General features: G+C 41.6%; 1 protein-coding gene across 2 annotated transcripts in view; it reads left to right on the top strand.

Moving 5' to 3' along the window:
- The window catches only part of INPP5F (inositol polyphosphate-5-phosphatase F), a 94,967-nt gene that overhangs the window by 13,720 nt on the left and 58,706 nt on the right, over nucleotides 1-22,541 (top strand). Inside the window, exon 2 of one of the 2 annotated variants that reach the window (XM_045025012.1) lies at nucleotides 8,358-8,438. In XM_045025012.1, coding sequence (XP_044880947.1) covers nucleotides 8,358-8,438 — 81 coding nt within the window. Of the gene's footprint in view, nucleotides 1-8,357; nucleotides 8,439-15,764; nucleotides 15,859-22,541 lie in introns of those variants that run through there. The other variant, XM_045025014.1, reaches the window with a different exon arrangement.

The following is a 22,541-nucleotide window of genomic DNA, read 5'->3' as shown; positions in this document are numbered from 1 at the left end:
ATTTCATTACTGTGTACAAAGGATATTAACTGTAACTAGTGGGGAAAAACGAACAGTGATGCATGATCAGGAAAAAGTTCATAATTTTTTCTGGAGAATTAGTTGCTTTGAGATTTGAATATGGGTTTTAGTAACAAGGAAACTTAAAATCTTATTGGTGGATTTAATATGTTCCTGCTGCTGCAAATTAAAGAAATCCCTGTTCACTCTCACCCATTATGAGTTTGTATGTAATAAGATTATTTTAAATATATGCTTTTCATCTAAAGGCTTCACATCTCAAATACTGAAGGAAAATTCCACAAGTAACAATCCTAGTTGGGTTATAAAAGAGTTGCACTTAGTTAATACTGTCACTTGCTTAAATACAGACTGTGAGTACGTGTACCTGCTTGTGTTCTGTGCTTCTATAGAGAGCTTGCTCAGCTGCACCCAAGAAAATGGAAATGGTTGTATTTCTATTTTACCATGTTAGTTGGCTTGTTTCTCTTCTCTCCCTGCTTACCCCGAAATTAAAAAGGGCTGTAGTTAGCAATGAAATAAGCAGAAGTCAATGTTCCTTCTCTAGGGGCTCTTGTCAGCACTCCTTAGTCAAGGGAAACTTCCACTGACTTAAGTGCTTTTGGAAATAGCTTTTTCTTAATCTGAACTATTTGCATTGTGCTAATAAAAAGAACAGGAGTACTTGTGGCACCTTTGAGACTAACAAATTTAGCTTTCGTGAGCTACAGCTCATGCTGAAATAAATTTGTTAGTCTCAAAGGTGCCACAAGTACTCCTGTTCTTTTTGCGGATACAGACTAACATGGCTGCTACTCTGAAACCTGTCATTGTGCTAATAGTTTGCTAGGTACATTACAGAATGAAGAAAGGGCCCCACTGGAAATAGTTTTAGTCTAAATAGTGTACAGATGAGGGAAGATTGGAGGCAACAAAGAAGCGGACAAATAGTGGGGTTAAATATGCATATTACTTCCACAACTTCTTTTTTACACTATTAGAGTTTCTGCAGTTGTGGCTTTCATTAGCTAACCCATCTCACTCAGGATGAAGAGGGGCAGCTAGGTTTGTAGTCTTTGGAGGAAATGCCTTTTTCAATAGAAAGTCAAGAAGGAGAAGGCAAAATTGTAGCTAACCAGGTCAAGGATACTTTTAAAAATATCTCTAGGACATAAGAACACTTGGGTGATAACAGGCCCCAGTTTTAAGCTCAATGAAAAGTTTGTTTTTTTTAACAAAACCTGGGACTAAAAATATTTGCCTCTTTAAAATTTTTTTTAAAAAAAACGCACATGATGGAAAGCTTTTAAAGCCAGTGTTTTGTCGGTAGTGCCTGGAACCCAAGCATTGGATTATTGTGTGACTACTGCAAAGTCAAATTAACTAGAGACAAGTGACTGTGGCTGACTGACCTACTTTTGTTACTAAGCTAAGAAATGCAAAACTAAATAGTATAAAGAATGGAAAGTGAAGTTAAAAATAACTGGAAGGAATCCTAGTCTCCGCATTTATTATCACAACTTGAACATTTTTTATTTTAAACGTAAGCAATTTTTCTGTTGTAGTTTGATGCAAGTGACTGAAAAATACTACTCCTGCATGATGGGAATTACAGGTATTCATATATTATTTTGGATACTTTAAAAAAATGTCAGTTATGCTTGTGAAGCATTCTCATTGTACATCTGCTTTAAAGTGGTCTTTAATTACATGATCACATACTGTTTTTTTTTCTGGAACTACAGCTGAACCAGGATGAATTAGACGTATTGCCCTTTTTATTTCCTATGAAAGAATAAAATGTTTTGGGTTGGTGTATGTATTACTTTTCAAAGCTCAGATTCTTTTGAGCCTGCTCTTTTACAAAGTGATTCCTATTTTTATTACAGTACCCTCAAAATGTTTTCAACATTGGCACAATTTGAATTTGTGTATATACTCCATTTCCATCTTTTAAAAAAACCAAACTCTACTTTGGGCAGAGAGAGAGCTTGCAAAATGAATCTTGTAGAAAGTAAAGAGCCCATGAAAGAGGTTAGTAGTTCACAACCTCAGTGGTATCTATTGCTGCTGCTAAGTAAAGTTAGATTAGGTTTATAGTTAAAATAACTTTTAATGGTGTCCAGACTGAAGCAAGCAGGGGCAAAAGAGCAACACGTATATAGGTTACAAAACCTGCACTTAAGATCCAGTTTAAAAGTAGCATATTACATTTGCTGCAGGCATTCATTTTATTCTTTCATAGGAAATAAAAAGGGCAATACGTCTAATTCATCCTGGTTCAGCTGTAGTTCTCAGTCATGCATAACATCTTTAAAGAAGGAGCTGAAACGGACTGAAACTGAAAAGTAGACTCTTCCTTTTGTGGGTTTTCAAGGGAAATAGCAGGTTCAAATGACCTTAATAGTCAATTAGATCTTGTTGTTTTATCTAAGCAAACTAACTTTTTGTGAAACAGCTTATTGATGAAATTTTTGGAAAAAAATTATCTACAGTAATTGCCATTTCTTTAACTGGAATGTTAACAGTAAATATGACATCAGCTGAGTTAAATTCTATTTTTCATTAATATTTTCTATAAGTTATTGGTAATTTCTTCTTTACAGAGTTCTATTTTTATTATAGACTCCAAAGAATCATAGAAATGTAGGACTGGCTTCAAGAAGTCCTAGTCCAGCCCACTGTACTGTGGCAGGACCAAGTAAACTTGGACATATACCTATTAGAGATGGTCTAATCTGGCTTTAAAAATCTCCAGTGATGGGGATTTCAGTCTCCCTTGGAAGCCTTTTCAGAGCTTAACTATCCTATTATTTAAATCTTTTCCCCCCTAATATCTAACCTAAATCTTCTTTGCTGCAGATTGAGCTTATTTCTTCTTGTTTTATCTTCAGTGGACATGGAGAACAATAGATCACAATCCTCTTTATAACAGTCCTTAACATCTTTGAAGACTCTCTTCTTGTCGTCTTCCCCCCTCAGGCATTTTCTCTGAAGACTAAATATGCCTAGTTTTTTAACCTTTCCTCATAGGTCAGGTTTCCTAAACCTTTTATCATTTTTTTTTTGTTCTCCTCTGGACTTGTTATACCAATATAATAAAAACCAGCAGGATCTTATTAAGAGGGATAAGGCAAAGATGCCACATTTATTGTAAATATAATAGTAAAGCAAAAGATAAAAGCAAATAACGTTGTTTTACTACTTATTTCTATCACTACTTATTTCTTACACACACACTCCATTCATTCATTCATTCATTCAGGTTCTGTATAGGTGTTATAGTTACCAGCCTAGACGTTGCTCATGCCAAGTTACTAGCCAGGTATCTTGGTCATGAGGATGGAGCCGAGTCTGTGTCAGATGCACTTGATGCTCCTGGAGGCTGGCAGCAGAACCATAGACTCAAAGTCCTTAGTCTTCAGAGTCCAGTTTTATAGGAATTTATTCCTATGTCAGTCCATGAGAGTTGCTTCATTCTGCTATTGCTAAATCAATCAGCAGGTGGCTGGCTCCATGTTGTCAGATGTTTGTTTTTCCTTCCTTTGAGGTGGTGGGGTGGATTCCTGTTTGCCCTCCGGGGCTCATCTGGTTGATCCCACTTGACACCTTCTTTGGCCGACACTGAATTCTTCAGGCTGATAACTCCCTAACCATTCATTCATTATTTAAACTAGGCACTCATTCACATACATTCTCTATCTTAATCACATCTATTTCACTGTCTCTTTACCTTTTGGGGTGTTACCAATTTATGTGAGACTCCCTGTCTTTTAACAATAAAAAATAAAGTGAGATGAAAACTTACAGAGGGTGGGGGTCTCTATCTATATACTATAACAGCTACTGTTTTGGCTTACTTAGAGTTAATTAATGTTTAACAAGTTTTATACAAAGTATTTCTTTGAGCAGGCTTCACACAGACACAGCTGGTGGCTTGCAGGTTAGAGGCTAAATCTTGGGAATCACATTTACTTCTAATATAAACCTTCAGTTATAAAGTATCCATTAACAATAAATCATTTCTAACAATAAATCATTTTTCATATAAACCATGTCTTATATAAACCTTCTTTAATATCCCTACAGACGTTCTCCAATTTATCCCTATGTTTCCTAAAGTTTGGACCTAGAACTGGACACAATACTCCAGCTCAGGCTTTGCCAGCACTAAATCGAGTGGGACAGTTACCTCCTGTGTCTGTCTTAGAGCAATCCTGTTAAAATACCCCAGAATATTAACCTTTTTAGCTGCTGCATCACATTGATTCAATTTGTGACCCACTATAAACCCCCCTTCCCTGATCCTTTTCAGCAGCACTACTGCCTAGCCAGTTATTGCCCAGTTTGTAGTTGTGAATTTGATTTTTTTTCCTTTCTAAGTGAAGTACTTTGCACTTGTCTTTATTGAATTTCATCTTGTTGAATTCTGACCATTTATCCCATTTGTCAAGGGCATTTTGAATTCTGATCCTGTCCTCCAAATGCTTGCAATCCCTCCCAGCTTGCTGTTATCCATAGATTTTTATAAGCATACTCTCCTCTGTTGTTCAAGTCATCAATGAAAATATTGAGTAATACTGGACCCAGGACTGACCCCTGCAGATAAGTCCTCTCAGTTTGACAGCAAACCATTGAAAACTACTCTTTGAGTATGATCCTTCAATCAGTTGTTCACCCACCTTATAGTGATTTCATCGAGACCTCATTTTCCTAGTTTGCATATGAGACTGTCAAGTGGGACTGTGTCAAAAGCCTTATTAAAATAAGATATGTCACATCTACTGCTTCCCCCCCCATCCAGTAGGCCAGTGACTTAGTCAAAGACAGAAATTATGTTGTTTTGGCATGATCTGTTCTTGACAAATCCATGGTGACTATTCCTTATGACCCTATTATCCTCTAGGTACTTAGAAATTCATTACTTAATAATTTGTTTCAGTATCTTTCCAGGTATCGAAGTTAGGTTGACTGGTCTACAATTCCCAGGTCCTCTTTGTTCCCCTCTTTAAAGAGAAGTACTATGTTTGCCCTTTTCCAATCTTCTGGAACCTCTCCAGTCCCCCACGAGTTCTCAAAGATAATTACTAAGAGTTTCGAGATGGCTTCAGCTAGTTCTTCTTTGAGTGATGGTCCCTATTGCATTCCACTGAGGCTTATGCACCCCATGTGCCTGGAACGTTTCAAAGTAGTAATGTCCGTCAGTCTGCTCATGCACCCTTGCTCTGCCTCAGGGTTTCGCCCAAGGTGATAGAGTGGGACAGACCAACCATATCTTTGGTTCCTTCTCACTGATGCATAGTCCAAGTCACGGCTTTTGTCATCCTTTTGTCCTTGGTGATGCATTTTCTAAACTTTTCAGAAAAACTGTTTATTTTTGTGTATAGTCAGGATTCTTGCTGTTTTTGTAGTAGTTTTTCTTGTTTTTAGAAGTTTTGCAGGTTTAAAGGGTGGGGACTCAGCTTCAGCAGTTTCCTGCCAAACAATCCGCAACCTTCTCCCCAGTACCCAAGTCTGGGTACTGGATTATGTTGAAGAGGCCGGGATTCAAAGTCTGCGCTTCCTGCCATTGCTTGTTTTCCCTCAGCGATGAGCAACAGTGCTGTCTGTACTGTTTTGGGGGGAAACCCACACAATGTCCAGACGAAGTATCTGCCTCTCCTTCCCTGCTTGTACACGGGAAGGAAGAGTCTTCCATCGTAAGAAGCACCTCATTGAGGTTGCCATGGGGCCACAGTCGAATCCTGGCCAGGGAACTCTTCTCCCCCTCCCCCTCCCCCTGACAGTCCAAGAATGTGCCTCCTACTGCAGAGCCTCAGTCCGGCTCCACCGTTATCAGTGCTGTGGACCCTGGGCTGGGGCCTAGCCATGAGTCACGAAGCATGCATATAAGAATGGCAGTAAGTCTTCTTCCAGGTCCAAGAAAGACGCTGAGCCATTCACGAGTTCCAGCCATGGAGCAGTGCCATGTTCCAGGGTCTGTCCTGTATTGGCTCTGCTGGCATTCTGTGAATTATCCAGCGAGACAGATTGCCTTACCAGCCCTTGGCTATGCCATTGAGTTTGTGGAGCTACCTCCTGCACTGTATATTTTCTGTGCTTGTGCGCGCGTGTGCGCGCGCACACACACCCACCCACCCACCCACCCCCGATATAGGCTGGCTTAATATCAAATGCAGTTTACCTATTTTACTTGGTTACCTAATGTAATGGGAATAGCTAAAGCCAGGTTGGACCTGATTTTGAATTGTGGAATATTGCCTAGCCTCGCCTGTCAGACTTTAAAATTCCTTGTGCAAATTATTACTTCACAACTACCTGATGAGTTTGGTTCACTGTTTCCAGTACAGTATACAGTTTGTTAAATTTATGGTATTTGAAAACAAAATCCATTTGGCATTTTTAATGATAATTTAAAATTGAGGAAAACTGAGTGGGGAAAAGAGTAATTTAAGTATCAGTTTGACATTAAGTTGTCAGCTGCAAACGCCAAACTTAATGATTTGTAAACACTGTTTATTTTCTATTAAAAACTTTTTTTGCATTAATATTTATTATGTATCAGTATTATAGTATGTTCTTTTAGTTTTTAAAGTATATTCTTCTATTTTGGGAGTAATCCGCTCCTAGAGAGAAGCTTATTTAAAAGATATGGTAGAACTGATTGACATGTCTTTGTGGTAGCTGCTAAGGAAAGTATATGAGAATCTCTCAGTGAATCTACAAAAAGAACAGGAGTCCTTATGGCACCTTAGAGACTAACAAATTTATTTGAGCATAAGCTTTCATGGGCTACAGCCCACTTCATCAGATGCATAGAATGGAACATATAGTAAGAAAATATATATACATACAGAGAACATGAAAAGGTGGAAGTTGCCATACCAACTCGAAGAGGCTAATTAATTAAGATGAGCTATTATCAGCAGGAGAAAAAAAACTTCTGTAGTGATAATCAAGATGGTCCATTTCAGACAGTTGACGAGAAAGTGTGTGGATACTTAACATGGGGGAAATAGATTCAATTTGTGTAATGACCCAGCCGCTTCTAGTCTCTGTTCAAGCCCAAGTTAATGGTATCTATTTTGCAAATTAATTCCAGTTCAGCAGTTTCTCATTGGAGTCTGTTTTTGAAGCTTTTCTGTTGCAAAATTGCCACCTTTAAGTCTTACTGAGTGACCAGAGAGGTTGAAGTGTTCTCCTATTGGTTTTTGAATGTTATGATTCATGATGTCAGATATTTGTCCACGCAAAAGAATAAATGGACACAAATCTGACTGTTTTAACTGGGAACACAAAAGACTGTGACGTCTTGATGATTAAACTGTAGACCTCTGAAGTGGGGAAGAAACAATATTGGAATAAAAAACTTACTATAGAAAACAGAAATGCCAAACCTTATTTCCCCAAAGTGTTCTGGATGAATGATTCTCTTTTCAGTGTGTCATGTTCCCTGGATGATTTAGTACATATAGTATTATTGTGATCCATTATTATCAGATACATTTTGAAGCTGTAAGTGGAGACTTGAATAAAACATCTAACACACATTGCTTTGTTCTACCATGATGAGGATTTGTGGAGTTTTTCCTTGTCTATAAAACCCTGGGAATAATTTCACTTCTATGAGGTAGAAATGGTTTCAAAGGATGTTTTCTAAACTTCAAGAAAGTGTTAGTAAGCATGCATCTTGAGCGTCTCACTCGAGGTACAAACTAACCTTCATACTTATTACTGTACTGTGCTGGCTTGTGACAATGACACCTTTTGGAAGGAGCTGGCTCTGCATCATTCTAACGCTGATCATACAATTCAGGGTGATATGCCTACCCCCAAATGGTAATCTCATTATATTCTTTCTGCACCATGTCCCTATTGGATGAATTGGATTTTATTTCATAGTCTGTATCAAAGCATAGCTTGGATGTGTGTTGCGAGGGAGGGTGATAATTTTTGCTATTACATGATTGAGACTAAAGAGCACCAGTAACTGCCATGGCATTCCCCTCTCTTGGACACTTGGATGAGGCATCTTTCAAATGATAAATATGCTATAGTGAACAGGACTAGTTTTTACACTAAGCTTGTCTCATTAACTTGAGATGTACTGGGAATCCAAGAGGCTTGGATAGAAGTCACAAAACTGAGTTTCACTCAGAACAGTAATTACTAGTGCTGATTAAGCTGTCAAGGGTTAGTAATTTATGTCTTATAGAATACTTTCAGATTATGATGATGAAAACAACTCTTTACACAGTGCATCAGAAATTCCTAAAAAGTAAAGTGTTTTGTTTTTAGTGTCAGTGCGACTATTGTTACATTTCAGATTTTCTTATAAGCCTCAATTTTTCTTGCAGCCACGGATCTTCTTCTGGCTTGGAATCCCGTCTGTCTGGGTCTGGTGGAGGGAGTGATTGGGAAAGTTCAGCTTCATACAGGTATTTGTTTAAACATGTTTTATATTGTAATGTGATTGCATATTAAAAAAGAAGCTTTGTGTAGTTTTCTGTGCACCAATCTGAAATGATCGATCCTCCGTATCACTAGTGGGTAGAAAAGAGGATCTGGACTGTGCTGCTTTTCCTCATTTCCTGGTCTAGTTTCTTTCTGGGTGAGAAGAATAGTCCTGGTAGAGTTTTCTGTAAATTGTGATGAAGGTGGCAAATTATAGTCCAAGAATTGGAGCTGTATGGAAACAGATTCTCGTCTAGGTTTCTAAGCTCACTGACTGTTCTGTTGTCTGGTTTGCCATATTCAGAATATGTCAACTAGAGTTGCTATCAGAAAGCTAAAAATGGCTGTCAGACCTAGGTTCTTGGTGTAGCTGAGTTGACCTTGGCTACAATACGTGTTTTTTGTGGGATGGGAGTGGAGGGGGGAAGCATCAGATTGTAGTACCTCATCTGCAATCAGTTGGAGAAGTGCTTCTCCCAGAATGATTAATGTAATCACTTTATTTTGTCAAAAATATGTGTAAGAGTTTGATCATAAAAATACACCGATCCACTGGCACCTATGGTACTCTAGGCATATCTGATAAATGCTATTCTAGTGTGATTGAGTGAAATGAATAGCATCAGAAAACTTTACGTAACAATTAGGAAATATGTAAGATGAGGAAGTTGTTCAGACATCTTAAAATCTAAGCCATATGGAAGGTTTGTGTAGACAAGCCCTGAGAAAGTTGTGGTAGTTAAGGCGTTACTGTTGGTTCATGAATGAGGCTGATGGAATGAAAATTAGGTGGGGGGAATGGGGAGGAATTCCCTTTTCAGTATATTTTTTCCGAGTGAATTCCAAAACTCCTTTCTTCTCATGTTCCTCCTTCAAATGCTTGCTTTTGCAAGCCAATATAGGAGAATTTAGGCAAGCTGGCTCCCTCAGTGAAATGTCTCCCATGGACACAGACTGCCAGCTATGTGGTATAATAATACAAAATTCAGATCAGCTTTAATTAGGTTCCTGATAATTTCTTTTTTCCTGCTAGCTTTGTAGTAGTAATCCTTGTCATCTAGTTGTCCATCAAAACTTTTTCCCAGTGAAGCAGTGTGTCATACCCCGTCAAAATATTATGAAATGGTGAAGTGGCTGTGAATTATTTTAGTTTATCTCCACTGATGACCAGTTGACACAAGACTTGCAAATTCCTTTCCCAGTAGGATAGTTTTCTTAACTGTTTTCTTAGGAAAGCAACAAATAATGGATAATTGCAACTTCTGATTAAAGTTCCTTATGTCATTTCCTCCTTTTGGTGGAAACACAGAACATGACTTTCCTACAAATACCTGAACCATGAATGAAAACTAGTACCTCACCAACTCCATGGTGCTGTTGCAGATTCTTAACAGTCTGGACGGTGTAATACAGATTATAATTTAAAATGCAAAAACATCACAATGAGTGTGTGTTCTGACTCCACTCTATTCTCTGTTTAGGAGAGTCTCTGTGCTGACAGAGGTCTGGATAAAAGTGCATTGTTAAAACTAGGAAAGCTTGCATAACCTCTGTTTACATTATTTCTTGTTCTCAATGCTATTTTTAAATTTTCATGAGTGCTTAACACAGCATTTAAAAGAGTGATTTTTTGGCAACATGGTCTATGTAGGTAAAGTTTCAAATAAGTTACAGGACACTAGGATAGATTAAGTGGTAAAATGGATCAGACTCTTGCTGCCTGTCAAAATAAGAAATGGATACGCTGCAATATTAGAGATGCTGAAACAGAGCACTGCCAGTGCTGTTATAGGGCAGAGCACAGGAAATGCTGCTGCCTGCATTGTGATAATGGATGCACAGCTATGGAGAGTGAGTAAAGAAATCTCTAATGCCTACTTCAGATAAATATTCTTGACTTTTATTTTCCTTAAAAATTAACTAAATCAATTTTCCTTTAAACTGGGAAAAACAATGAGGTAGGGATCAAAATAGTTATTGCCTATTTGTTTGAATTATTTTGGATTGATGTTTGGTCTATTAAGGCACAAAATGCCATCTTCATGCTATCATTTCAGGCTGGCTTATTTTTATTTGTGCTTAATGTTTGCATTTATATGTATCCAAGGAAGTTAGATATATTATAAAATATTGGCTGACAATATGAGAGGGGGATGTCTTTGACAGTTGAACCTCTTATACAACTCAAAGATCTTTGTCATGGAGTTTCTGGCCTCCCTTAAGGATCTTGCATTGTTGCTAAGCCTTAGCAAATGGCGCTCTCTCTGGAACAAGTAAACAGAGGCCAGAGAGGGGTTGAGTGTGCTGCCTCTGCTTCAAACATATGTCCAAGGGTGGATTCTGAACAGCCCAGAATGGCATAACAGCATGTTGCATTGTTGCTGGACAGCTGAAAATCCTACTTTTAATTACTTATTTATACAAAAAGGAAATGAGTTTGTGAGGTTCACCAATCATATGTATAAATTTTGAGGTGAGAATACACTTATCCCAAAGCACAATATTTGTGTTAAGCTTTCTCTATCAAGAAGAACATATTTCTCGACAAAAGAGCAATACAGATGACCAGATTTGGTATGTGACTAATGAACAAAGTTAGAAAAAGCACCAATCACTTCAAAGGAAAAATTTGGAAGTAGAATGGCAACAAGTGCAAGAGTTTTAATCTCCAGTCTCTCCAAAAGTGACATAGAATATGAAGATGGAAGTTGTAACTAGCCTCTGACAAAGAAAGTGAAGGTAACGTTAAACAACATTAATAATAATGGGTTGAGAAGTTAGTGAGCCATGTTAAGAGGATTAGCCATTGCTTAAGAATTACTGCAATGATCAGTTCAAAGAATTCCTTAGCATGTTGTTAACACCCATGGTGGGTTTTAAATAAAACATTGCTTTTATTGTAAATTTGAAACAAAAGATTTAACTTGAACTAGCTTGTCTCTATCTTAGACTAACTAACCTGTGGAATTCTATTCTTAGGCTCATGGATAATTAGCTTATGGCTTGATACCCATGTGTGGCTGAAATTTAAGTGTTACTTGCCATATAAGAGTTGAGTAGTGCTTTATAAAGGATTCGAAATGCCATAATTTTGATTGCGGTTGATGTTTGGTAATTGTGCTGTTGGTGCTAGTGTGGGTGTGCATGTAAATTTCTAGCCCCCATCATAAGTCAAAGCTGTAAATGATGGAACTGTGACAGAGATGCCTTCTTGTTTTTTTTTTTTCAGTTGGGATGCTTCCAGTAAATTCTTTAATGGTGAGAATAAATGTCCTTCTCAAAATCTGTCCTTTAGTACCTGCTGTAACTAATAGATATTTCAAGCTCTATTTCATTATCTTTGGTTTAATATTTAAGTAATTAGCAATGTTGTACATGTACTGTATATGATTCTAAAAAGAGTTAGGAGACTCGGTGCAGCTGAGGAGCGAGCCGGAGAGTGGGCCGGGCTACAGGCATGGATGTACATTTTGAAGATGAAAAAGGATAACTTATGGTTTTACAGAATATAAAGAAATACTGTCTGACATGATGGCAAAAAATGTAAGTATTATAAGCCAAAAGTTTTCACACCTCAACTGCTAGAACAGGGCCTCATCCTCCCTGATTGAACTAACCTCGTTATCTCTAGCTTGCTTCTTGCTTGCATATATATACTTGCCCCTGGAAATTTCCACTACTTGCATCCGATGAAGTGGGTATTCACCCACGAAAGCTCATGCTCCAAAACGTCTGTTAGTCTATAAGGTGCCACAGGATTCTTTGCTGCTTTTACAGATCCAGACTAACACGGCTACCCCTCTGATACTTGAGAACTTCAATGTGACACTCAGCCTTCATTTCTAGGATTTGACATGCATTTAAAATAGCAGCATACACTTGTTTATTGTATTTAATAGTAACATCACTAATAGCTTGAACATCCCTAAGTAGTAATAATTTTCCAAAGGGGATCCCTTTTAGTTTTGCAACCTTTTCATAGGCTGATTCTTATGCAGATTGAGCTAGTTGGGACCTTCTGGTGTTTGCTGTCTGTATGGACCAGTATAGAAACTATCAAGCCCTTCATTATACAAACATTTTGAAACTGCAGGCCATTAAATGTGCTCTAAAGTCATTTTTACTGCTACTTAAGTGGTGTTTTGTGAAATTGGTGAGGGGCAACATGTCATCAGAGTTCTCTCTAAACAAGCAGAATGGTGCTCTAGCTCTCAGTTGCTCTGTTGAAGTGAGATCCCTGTAGGACTGATGTCTGGCTTTGTTGGATGCAATCTGTGGCCCCTAACCTTGTCAAACAAAGTGCTTTCTTTGCTGGTAACTTAAGTCAGAAGCCACAAAACCAGCATGAGAAATTTCTGAAGCAGTCTATGATGGACCTTCTGTTCAGAACGTTCTTTTCATAGAGCTCTGCCACAAACTACGGACAGGTATGAACAGTCTCCATCAGGTATACTCCTATTGGACTGGAGCAAAGATTTAATATAAGCTTTTCAATCAGTCATCTTCTGCTGGTGATCATTAAGCGAAGACTGTCTAAATCCAGAGTAATTTTGCCTCCTTATTTTGATTATAGGACATAACTACTTCTGACTTGACATGTTCTGCAAGAGTGCAGAGCATCTTGCTGCAGTCCAGGAAATGACAATAAAATAACGCGTCTAGAGCTGAAGATGCCTTTTCCCTATGGGCAGAAGATAATATGTCTGTGCACTCTGTCCTTTCATCCATTATGGGCTATTTATGATACATTAAGACGCTCACCCTTTCCATATTACTATGAAAGTATACCTTTCTGCAATCTCATTCCACCTTCCAGTTGACGACTGTAAAATCTGCAGCAATTTCACTATCGTGAGAGTCCTTAAAAGATAGAATAATCTGTCTCTAGTCAAAGAACCTGTTCCAGTGTAATATTTTAACCCAGTGCTGAAAAGGTTAATGGATACACCTTTTGATCCTTTGGAAGAGTGCTTTTTATTTCCTCAGGAACAAAGTTGTTATGTATCCTCATCCAATTTTTTCCCCCCTTGAATGTCTGATTTCTACTCAAAGTAGGCTATTAATCTTTTGGCTTCTTTCCAAAACCTCATTCTTGTGATTGGGGAAACGAAGCTTCATACCCTGGACCTTGGGCTTTGAGCATGTGTTTGAGTAGAACTAAGGCATTTATAAACTAACCTAAGCTTTTTGTAAGTTTTGGCAATCAGTGTAAGCAGATTGGTCCTTCCATTGGAAGCCTGTCAGAATGGATTAGGGTAAACTACAGCTAGGATAATCTGGAAGTTTTAAGATGAAGACTGCATTGATGACCTGATCTGTAAAATTTCCATCAGAGAAACCTGAGAGCTGCTACTTTTTCATGTCTGTTATGCAGCCCTACTCTGCATATGGTATCTAAAACTGTTGTTGGGTTTGGGAGAGCAGTTCTGTAATCCTTGTTTAATTGGGACTCCTCAGTCCACTTCCCTGGAAGTTGTACTAGCCAGAATCCACAAGTGGGAACATGCGGAATCCGCTTCTAAGAGATTACTTATCAGTAAATGCTGTTGCTCAGCATGTTCACCTACCTACTGTCTCCACTTCCTAAGTGTTCTGATCTCTTAAAGATGCTGGGGTTTAGTGGAAGGAACTAAGGCAGTTGGGAGGACATCGTGGTCTCTTATAACCTGTGCTCCAAAAGTGATGTACTGTGTGGAGACATTTGTGCAGTCCCAATGGGCTTGCTTTTCTAAAATGTTCCTGAAGATCAGTGGCATTGAGGAAGTGCACCTTGTAAGTGAATATGAAAATGTAATATTTTTGCGCTTTTATTAGTAAGTAACCTCTTCGCACCTGAAGCAACCTGCCAGTAGAAGGTCGACTTAAGAATGCTGCCATGGGGCATGCTCCATGTGCATATGCATGTGTCAAGGTTGCCAAAAGATAAAAGTGATATGTTTACTTGACTTTTCCCTGTCCCCTAAACCCCCCCCACATTTCAGAGCAAATTAAAAAAATGATTATAGGTGTGAGATCATAGAAAAGGGATTCTGAATGTACATTTCAAAGTATAAATTTCAACCAATAGTGTCCCTTTGCTTCTTTTGTCCTTTTCTTTATGCTTTACTTCTCTCTTGTGTAGATCTGTTTTCAGAAGGCTTTTATTTCAGTCTACAGTTCAGTATTTTAAAATGTTAAAAATGGGGAAAATGTTAACACTGTGTTTTAGTGGTTATAATGTTCCAGCAATTCTTATCAGAATATCAGCACTTACAGTTTACCATGTTCATAAGTATTTTGTCCTTTCTTCTGCAACTGAAAAGCGGTATTTCCCAGTATCAGCAAAATTCTCCTGTACTCTTATTTCACAAAGATGCTAAAGAATCATTGGTTCTGCTAAGACTTAGCTAGTCCTATGACAGGCTATTCGTGTGGCTTTTTCTTTTTGGTTTCCAAATGAAGGGCAATTCCAATTTGTAACAAATATGTACAGCTGTATCACCTAGAGGCACTAGCTCCATTGTATTAGGCCAGCGGTTCTCAACCTATTTAACATTGTGGGCCGCATCCAATACAACCTGTATGGCCCTGAGAATGGCACATGGGCCAAAGCTCTGTGCTGATTGGGCTGCAAGTGGCCCATGGATTGAGAGCTACTGTATTATGCACTATACAAACAAGTACGGTAGATGCAGTCCTTTTCCCTTCTCTCAGCTGTAAAATTTCAAAGTTAAGTTGCAGTTGACTGCAGGATAGATAGGTTAATGTGAAAATACAAGTCTTCAAATAAAGGAATGGACTTCACAGTCTGACTTCATTTTAATGTGTACGAAAGCACGGAGTATTAGGTGTGCGCTTTCATAAACATGAAGAAATAAATGAGAGCAAATGTCATCTATCATCTAAGATCTACATGTTCATTGTAGTATAAATTACGCTAATTTTAGTGAAAATGTGGTATAGTGAGATTTGTGAGGAAAAAGGCTCTCTTACCTTTAACTTCAGAGACTGACTTTCACACATTACATTCTGTCTTGGCAAACAGTTATCCTGTTATAGCTTCCTTTTTTACAGTAAACCTATGACTAGTTAAATATTTTGTGCCAAATAAAAAAGCATCATAAAAAGGTTTTCTATATCAGAATTACTGCAATGCATTAGTATTTGCATAGGCATACAAGGGTCCAACTCTGGTGTTTTGTACATGGCTGCCCTGTCTACTGGGAGCTAGACTGACAACTAGTAAGCTTCACATGAGCAAACAATCAGATGGGTATTGTCACAATTCAGGGCAACTGCATCTGTATAGGAGTTGAGGTTAGGAGGGAAGAGAAATAGTCATAAGTTCCTGGACTGTAAATGCATATTACTTTAAAAAAACCCTCTTAGCTGCTTTCAGAGATATCTCTAGAGGAATAGAATACGGTAACTTCTCATTTAAGTTGTCCCCGTTAACGGTGTTTTGTTGTTAAATTGCTGATCATTTAGAGAACATGCTCATTTAAAGTTGTGCAATGCTCCCTTATAATGTTGTTTGGCAGCCACCTGCTTTGTCCACTGCTTGCAGGAAGAGCTAGCTGGTGGGGACTTGGAACCAGGGTGGACTGGCAGCCCCCCCCCCCATCAGCTCCCCGGCTCTCCTAAGTTCCCTGTGAGGCAGCTGCCAAGCAGGCTATCCATTGCCGGGCAGCTCAGCTGTCCCTCCCCCCACTGTCATGTGCTGCTCCTACCCTTTGCCTTGGAGCTGCTCAGGGGAGCCTCCTGCTTGCTGTGCAAGGGGGGGGCGGAGAGGGGTGCTACTGTCAGGGTGTCCCTGCCCCCCCCCCGCTCCTTTACCCCATCTCCCCAGGGACAGGGCTCAGGACGGAGGGAGCTTGCTGGCAGCAGCTGCTGTCTCAACTTGCTGATCTACTTACAAAGGCAGTGTACTTAGTGGGGTCAGCGTACTTAAAGGGGACACACACACACAGTCTCTCTCTCTCTCTCTCTCTCTCTCTGCCATGCTGTCTCCCCTCCCTCTGTTCATGCTGCCTTGTAGAGTGTGAGGTGACATTAACAACGTGTTAACCCTTGAGAACTCAGCAGAGTGCTAGTTCATCTTTTAGCAGTAAGGCATTCCCTGGGAAATATCCCTCCCTCTTCCACCCTCTGACTCCACCACCCCAACCAAGCTTCACAATCGTTGTGTACAGTATTAAATTGTTTGCTTAAAACTTATAGTGTGCGTGTGTATATATGTATGTATATAAAAGTGTGTGTGTGTGTACACACGTGTGCGCGCGCACACACATATATATATATAGTCTTTAGTCTGGCGAAAAAAATTTCCCTGGAACCTAGCCCCACCCCATTTACATTAGTTCTTATGGGGAAATTGGATTCGCTTAACATCATCTCGCTTAAAGTAGATTTTTTCAGGAACATAACTACATTAAATTAATTAATTTTTAGAGGTGTTGAGCACTTGCAGTTTCTTCTGGAAGGATTGGGTGCTCAGAGGGGAGTGAAGGGAATTAACTTTTGGCATACACTGAGAAGGAGTGAAATGACTTCATCAGGAAATGAGTCATATAACCAATCTCAGCATTGTCCATATTGATTTGAGTCAGATACAGACTATACTATTATGATCACCACTTTTACAAGACTATGATAAATTTTGTACAAAGTACACGTTGTGAGGTATCATCTGAAAAGTTATAATCTGCTGAATATAATTATCCTGTTAAAATATGTGTAGTGACACTTCGTGCAAAATTATAAGCTTCTACTACATGATTGTTACTGAACTGTGTTGTAATTCTGGGTGACATCCACAAAACAGTTTTTCAGAGAGAAAGGCACACTAGCATCCCAGACAGGTGTTAAAGGGCCATCACCTACTTAAGTGGACATCCCCCAGCAAGGGGGAGATGTAAACAAGAAATTTACATTACGTCCCAGGAATGTTGCAAACCTCACATCCACAAGAGACAGCTTGTTGCCTACATCCCAGCAGGGGGTAATCCTTGAAGGGAGAGGAATATAAATATGAGAGACAGTGACCTCCAACTCACCTCTCATCCTCCCATGTCTCTGCTCCTGACATCAACTGTTCTCAAAGAACTACTAAAGGGGGAGTGGTCCCAGGCTGGAAGGAGACCCAGCCTGTGAAATTTCCAACAATGTATGCAAAAAGAACAGGAGTACTTGTGGCACCTTAGGGCTTGGCTACACTTGAGAGTTGCAGCGCTGGTGGAGGCTTTCCAGCGCTGCAATTAGTAACCGTCCACACCTGCAAGGCACATCCAGCGCTGCAACTCCCTGGCTGCAGTGCTGGCTGAACACCTGGTCTGCTTGGGGTGTAGCGAGTGCAGCGCTGGTGATCCAGCGCTGCTCATCAGGTGTGGACACACAACAGCGCTGTAATTGGCCTCCAGGATATTAGGAGATATCCCAGAATTCCTGTTCAGCCACTCTGCTCATCAGTTTGCACTCTACTGCTCTGGCCTCAGGTGACCCGCCCTTTAAATGCCCCAGGAATTTTAAAAATCCCCTTCCTGTTGGCTGCAGCCAGGTGTGGAGTGCAATCAGTTAATCTTTCCAGGTGACCATGCCTCCACGCGGCAAACGAGCCCCAGCATGGAGCAATGGCGAGTTGCTGGACCTCATTAGTGTTTGGGGGGGAGGAAGCTGTGCAGTCCCAGCTGCGCTCCAGCGGTAGGAATTATGATACCTTTGGGCAGGTATCAAGGTCCATCCTGGATAGGGGCCATGAGCGGGATGCGCTGCAATGCAGGGTTAAAGTAAAGGAGCTGTGGAGTGCCTATTACAAAGCCCGCGAGGGAAACCGCCGCTCCGGCGCTGCCCCCACGACCTGCCGTTTTTACAGGGAGATGGATGTGATACTTGGGGGTGACCCCACTGCCAATCCTAGGAGCACGATGGACACTTCTGAGCAGGATGGGGGAAAGGAGCAGCAGGAAGAGGAGGAGGAGGAGGGGGTGGTGGAGTAAACCGCGAGTGAAGCTACTGGGATGGGGGAAGACACCCCAGAGTCCCAGGAGGCATGCAGCCAGGAGCTCTTCTCAAGCCAGGAGGAAGGTAGCCAATCGCAGCAGCCAGCACTTGCTGAAGGACAAGCAGAGGAGCGGGTTACTGGTAAGCGGCTTTTATTTTCAGGGTGGAAATGTTTCGGGAGAGGAGGGGGGGTTAAGGCTGCATGCATGCATGTCTAGATGTGGAATAGCCCATTGATGTGGTCTATCACATCGCGGTAATCGGCTGCAGTAATGTCCTCAAAAGTTTCAGCCAGAGCGTGGGCAATGTGCCTGCACAGGTTTATAGGGAGCGCCACTGTGGTCCTTGTCCCAGTCAGGCTAATGCGTCCGCGCCACTGTGCCACGAGGGGTGGGGGGACCATTGCTGCACACAGGCAAGCTGCATAGGGGCCAGGGCGGAATCCGCATTGCTGTAGAAGACCTTCCCGCTCTTCCCTGGTGACCCACAGCAGCGAGATATCTTCCAGGAGTAACTCCTGTGGAAAATGTTGGGAGACTGTTCAGTGCAGATCCCCCCTGTAACTGTTTGCTGTCCCCAACACACAGAAACCCCTGCACAGCCCTGAAGCAATCAGTACCCCTTACTCACCATTTCGTGGCTCCTGTTGTGTTATGTGTGCTCTTTTTTGGTATGGGAAAAGTATGCTAAAGTGAAGACTGTAAACTCCTTCAGTGTGTGGGAATTACTGTCTGGATGAGATAATGAACAATGCCACCCTGTTAACTGTTGCCATTTTTGCCTTTCAAAAAGCGACCTTGACTGCTGGACTGCCTGGCTCCACCACTGCACAAAGACTACAAAATCTGAGGAAGAAGCCGCGAAAAACCAAGGAAGACATGCTGAAAACAGTTATTGATCACTCTGCTAAAGAGAGTAAAAACCTGCAGGACTGGAGAGAAAGTGAAAGCAGGATCCGCCAGAGAAATTGGCGGAGAAACGCAGTGGCCAAGAGGAAAAGCACAAAGCAGCTGCTAGGCATCCTGGCGCGCCAAGCGGACTCTATCCAGTCACTCGTAGCCATGCAGGCAGAGCACTACCGTGCTGCCCCCCTGCCCCGCCGTCCCAAAGCTTTTTCCCTTCTGCCCCAATGTCAGCTCCAAACCCCCTTCCCCAGCATCCAGGTTCTTACCACCACCAGCTGTCTCCAAAACCTGTACGTTCACCAACCGGCGCTGAGAACTACGACCCTTACCCTCTGCACTCAACCCCCATCACCATGCAGTATATGCACCCTGAAGTGCAGCAGTCATTGCACAGCACTCCAGACAGGACATATGCAAACTTGTGACTGTACAGTTCACCAACCCACCCCCCTGCCCTTGTAGGTTCCTGAAATGTGTGTCTGTCAAGGAAGTTTTTTTCTTTTCAATAAAATAATTCTTTGCTTTGAAAACAGTCTTTATTATTGCAGATAGTGAAAGATACCTTAGCACAGTAAAGAAACAGGCACTGCAAATCATTTTAGGGCTAATAGAATCCTAACAGTGTAACCACTGCACTTCACTCCCATGCAAGGCAGCAAACATTACTGTTGGCTTTCAGCCTCAAATTCTTCCCTCAAGGCATCCCTAATCCTTGTAGCCCTGTGCTGGGCCTCTCTAGTAGCCCTGCTCTCTGGCTGTGCAAATTCAGCCTCCAGGACTTGAACCTCGGTGGTCCGTGCCTGACTGAATGTTTCACCCTTCCCTTCACAAATATTACAGAGGGTACAGCATGCGGATATAACCGCGGGGATGCTGCTTCCCCCCAAGTCTAGCTTCCCATACAGAGACCTCCAGCGAGCTTTTAAACGGCCAAAAGCACACTCCACAGTCATTCGGCACCGGCTCAGCCTGTAGTTGAACTGGTCCTTGCTCCTGTCAAGCTTCCCTGTATAGGGTTTCATGAGCCAAGGTAGTAACGGGTAAGTGGGGTCTCCAAGGATCACAATGGGCATTTCGACGTCCCCTACTGTGATCTTCCTGTCTGGGAAATAAGTCCCTGCCTGCATCTTCCTGAACAGGCCACTGTTCCGAAAGATGCGTGCATCATGCACCTTTCCAGGCCAGCCTGTGTAAATGTCAATGAAACGCCCACGGTGATCCACAAGCGCCTGGAGAACCATACCCCTTCCGATTAACATACTCAGATGCTAGGTGGGGGGGTGCCAGAATAGGAATATGCGTCCCATCTATCGCCCCTCCACAGTTAGGGAAACCCATTTGTGCAAAGCCATCCACAATGTCCTGCACGTTCCCCAGAGTCACGGTTCTTCTTAGCAGGATGCGATTAATGGCCCTGCAAACTTGCATCAACACGATTCCAACGGTCGACTTTCCCACTCCAAACTGGTTCCCGACCGACCGGTAGCTGTCTGGAGTTGCCAGCTTCCAGTTTGCAATAGCCACCCGCTTTTCCACCGTCAGGGCAGCTCTCAATTTTGTGTCCTTGCGCCGCAGGGTGGGGGCGAGCTCAGCACACAGTTCCATGAAAGTGGCTTTTCTCATCCGAAAGTTCTGCAGCCACTGCTCGTCATCCCAGACTTCCATGACGATGTGATCCCACCACTCAGTGCTTGTTTCCCGAGCCCAAAAGCGGCATTAAACGGTGCTGAGCATTTCCGTGAATGCCACAAGCAATGTAGTGTCACACGCGGCAGGCGACTCGATATCATCGTCGGACTCCTCACTCACTTTGGAGCTGAAGGAAGAGCTCAACTGCCAAAGTGTTGTGCTGGTGACAGTCATCAGTACAGTCCTCAGCAGCTCGGACTCCATTTCCCACAGAAATCGCGATTCACAGACAGAGAGTAAAACACAGCAAGAGACTCACAATGGCGCCAAACGTGGCCGGAAAAGCTGTGACTGCTGGGATGTGAAGCGATGCACCACGGGGCATTGGGACAGGAAGCGGAATGACCCGCACCCTTCCGTCCCCTTCCCACAACCCACAGCGCCAAAATGGGACGAGGTGCTCTGTGGGATAGCTGCCCACAATGCACCTCTCAATACAGCGCTGCAAATGCTGCAAGTGTGGCCTCACTGCAGCGCTGTTAGCTGTCAGTGTGGCCACACACCAGCGCTGTTCCTACACAGCTGCACGACCAGCGCTGTAACTCCCAGCACTGCAACTTTCAAGTGTAGCCAAGCCCTTAGAGACTAACAAATTTATTTCAGCATAAGCTTTCATGGGCTACAGCTCACTTCTTCAGATCCATAGAACGGAACACACTGCAGAGTGCTAGTTCATCATTTAGCAGTAAGACATTCCCTGGGGAAAAAGCTTATGCTGAAATAAATTTGTTAGTCTCTAAGGGTACGTCTATACTTACCGTCCGGGTCGGCGGCTAGCGTTCGACTTCTCGGAGTTCGATATATCGCGTCTAATCTAGACGCGATATATCAAACTCCGAATGCGCTCCCATCGACTCCGGAACTCCACCACCGCAAACGGCGGTGGCGGAGTCGACGGGGGAGCCGTGGACTTCGATCCCGCGGCGTCTGGACGAGTGAGTATTTCGAACTAAGGTAGTTAGAGTTCAGCTACGCTATTCACGTAGCTGAACTTGCGTACCTTAGTTCGACTCCCCCCCCTTAGTGTAGACCAGGCCTAAGGTGCCACAAGTACTCCTGTTCTTTTTGCGGATACAGACTAACGTGGCTGCTACTCTGCAACAATGTATGGTGAGACAATGTATGGTGTGTTTAAGTTCACTTAGCTTGTTAAGTAGGTATTAATTTGCGTATTACTCATTTTCTTTTGTAACCAATCCTGATTTTTATGGATCATCATTTATAATCACTTAAAATCTATATTTCTGTAGTTAATAAACTTATCTTATAGTTTTATCTTAACCTCTGTGTTTGGATTAAAGTGTGTTGGAAACTCCCTTTAGGATAACAAGGCTGGTGCATATATCATTTCCTTTAATTAAATGCCGGAATTTCTATGAGCTTGCATTGTTCAGTAGTGTGCTGGTCAGTACAAGATGCGCATTTCTGGGGGAACAAGGCTGAGACTAAGAATTTGTGGGTGTTGTCCTGTATGTAATTCATGAGTGACTGGTCAGAGTGCTTATGTATTTAGCT

This window comes from Mauremys mutica, chromosome 7 (assembly GCF_020497125.1).
Source record: "Mauremys mutica isolate MM-2020 ecotype Southern chromosome 7, ASM2049712v1, whole genome shotgun sequence".
NCBI classification, from domain to species: domain Eukaryota; kingdom Metazoa; phylum Chordata; order Testudines; family Geoemydidae; genus Mauremys; species Mauremys mutica.
This window is presented reverse-complemented; position numbering and strand designations above follow the sequence as displayed.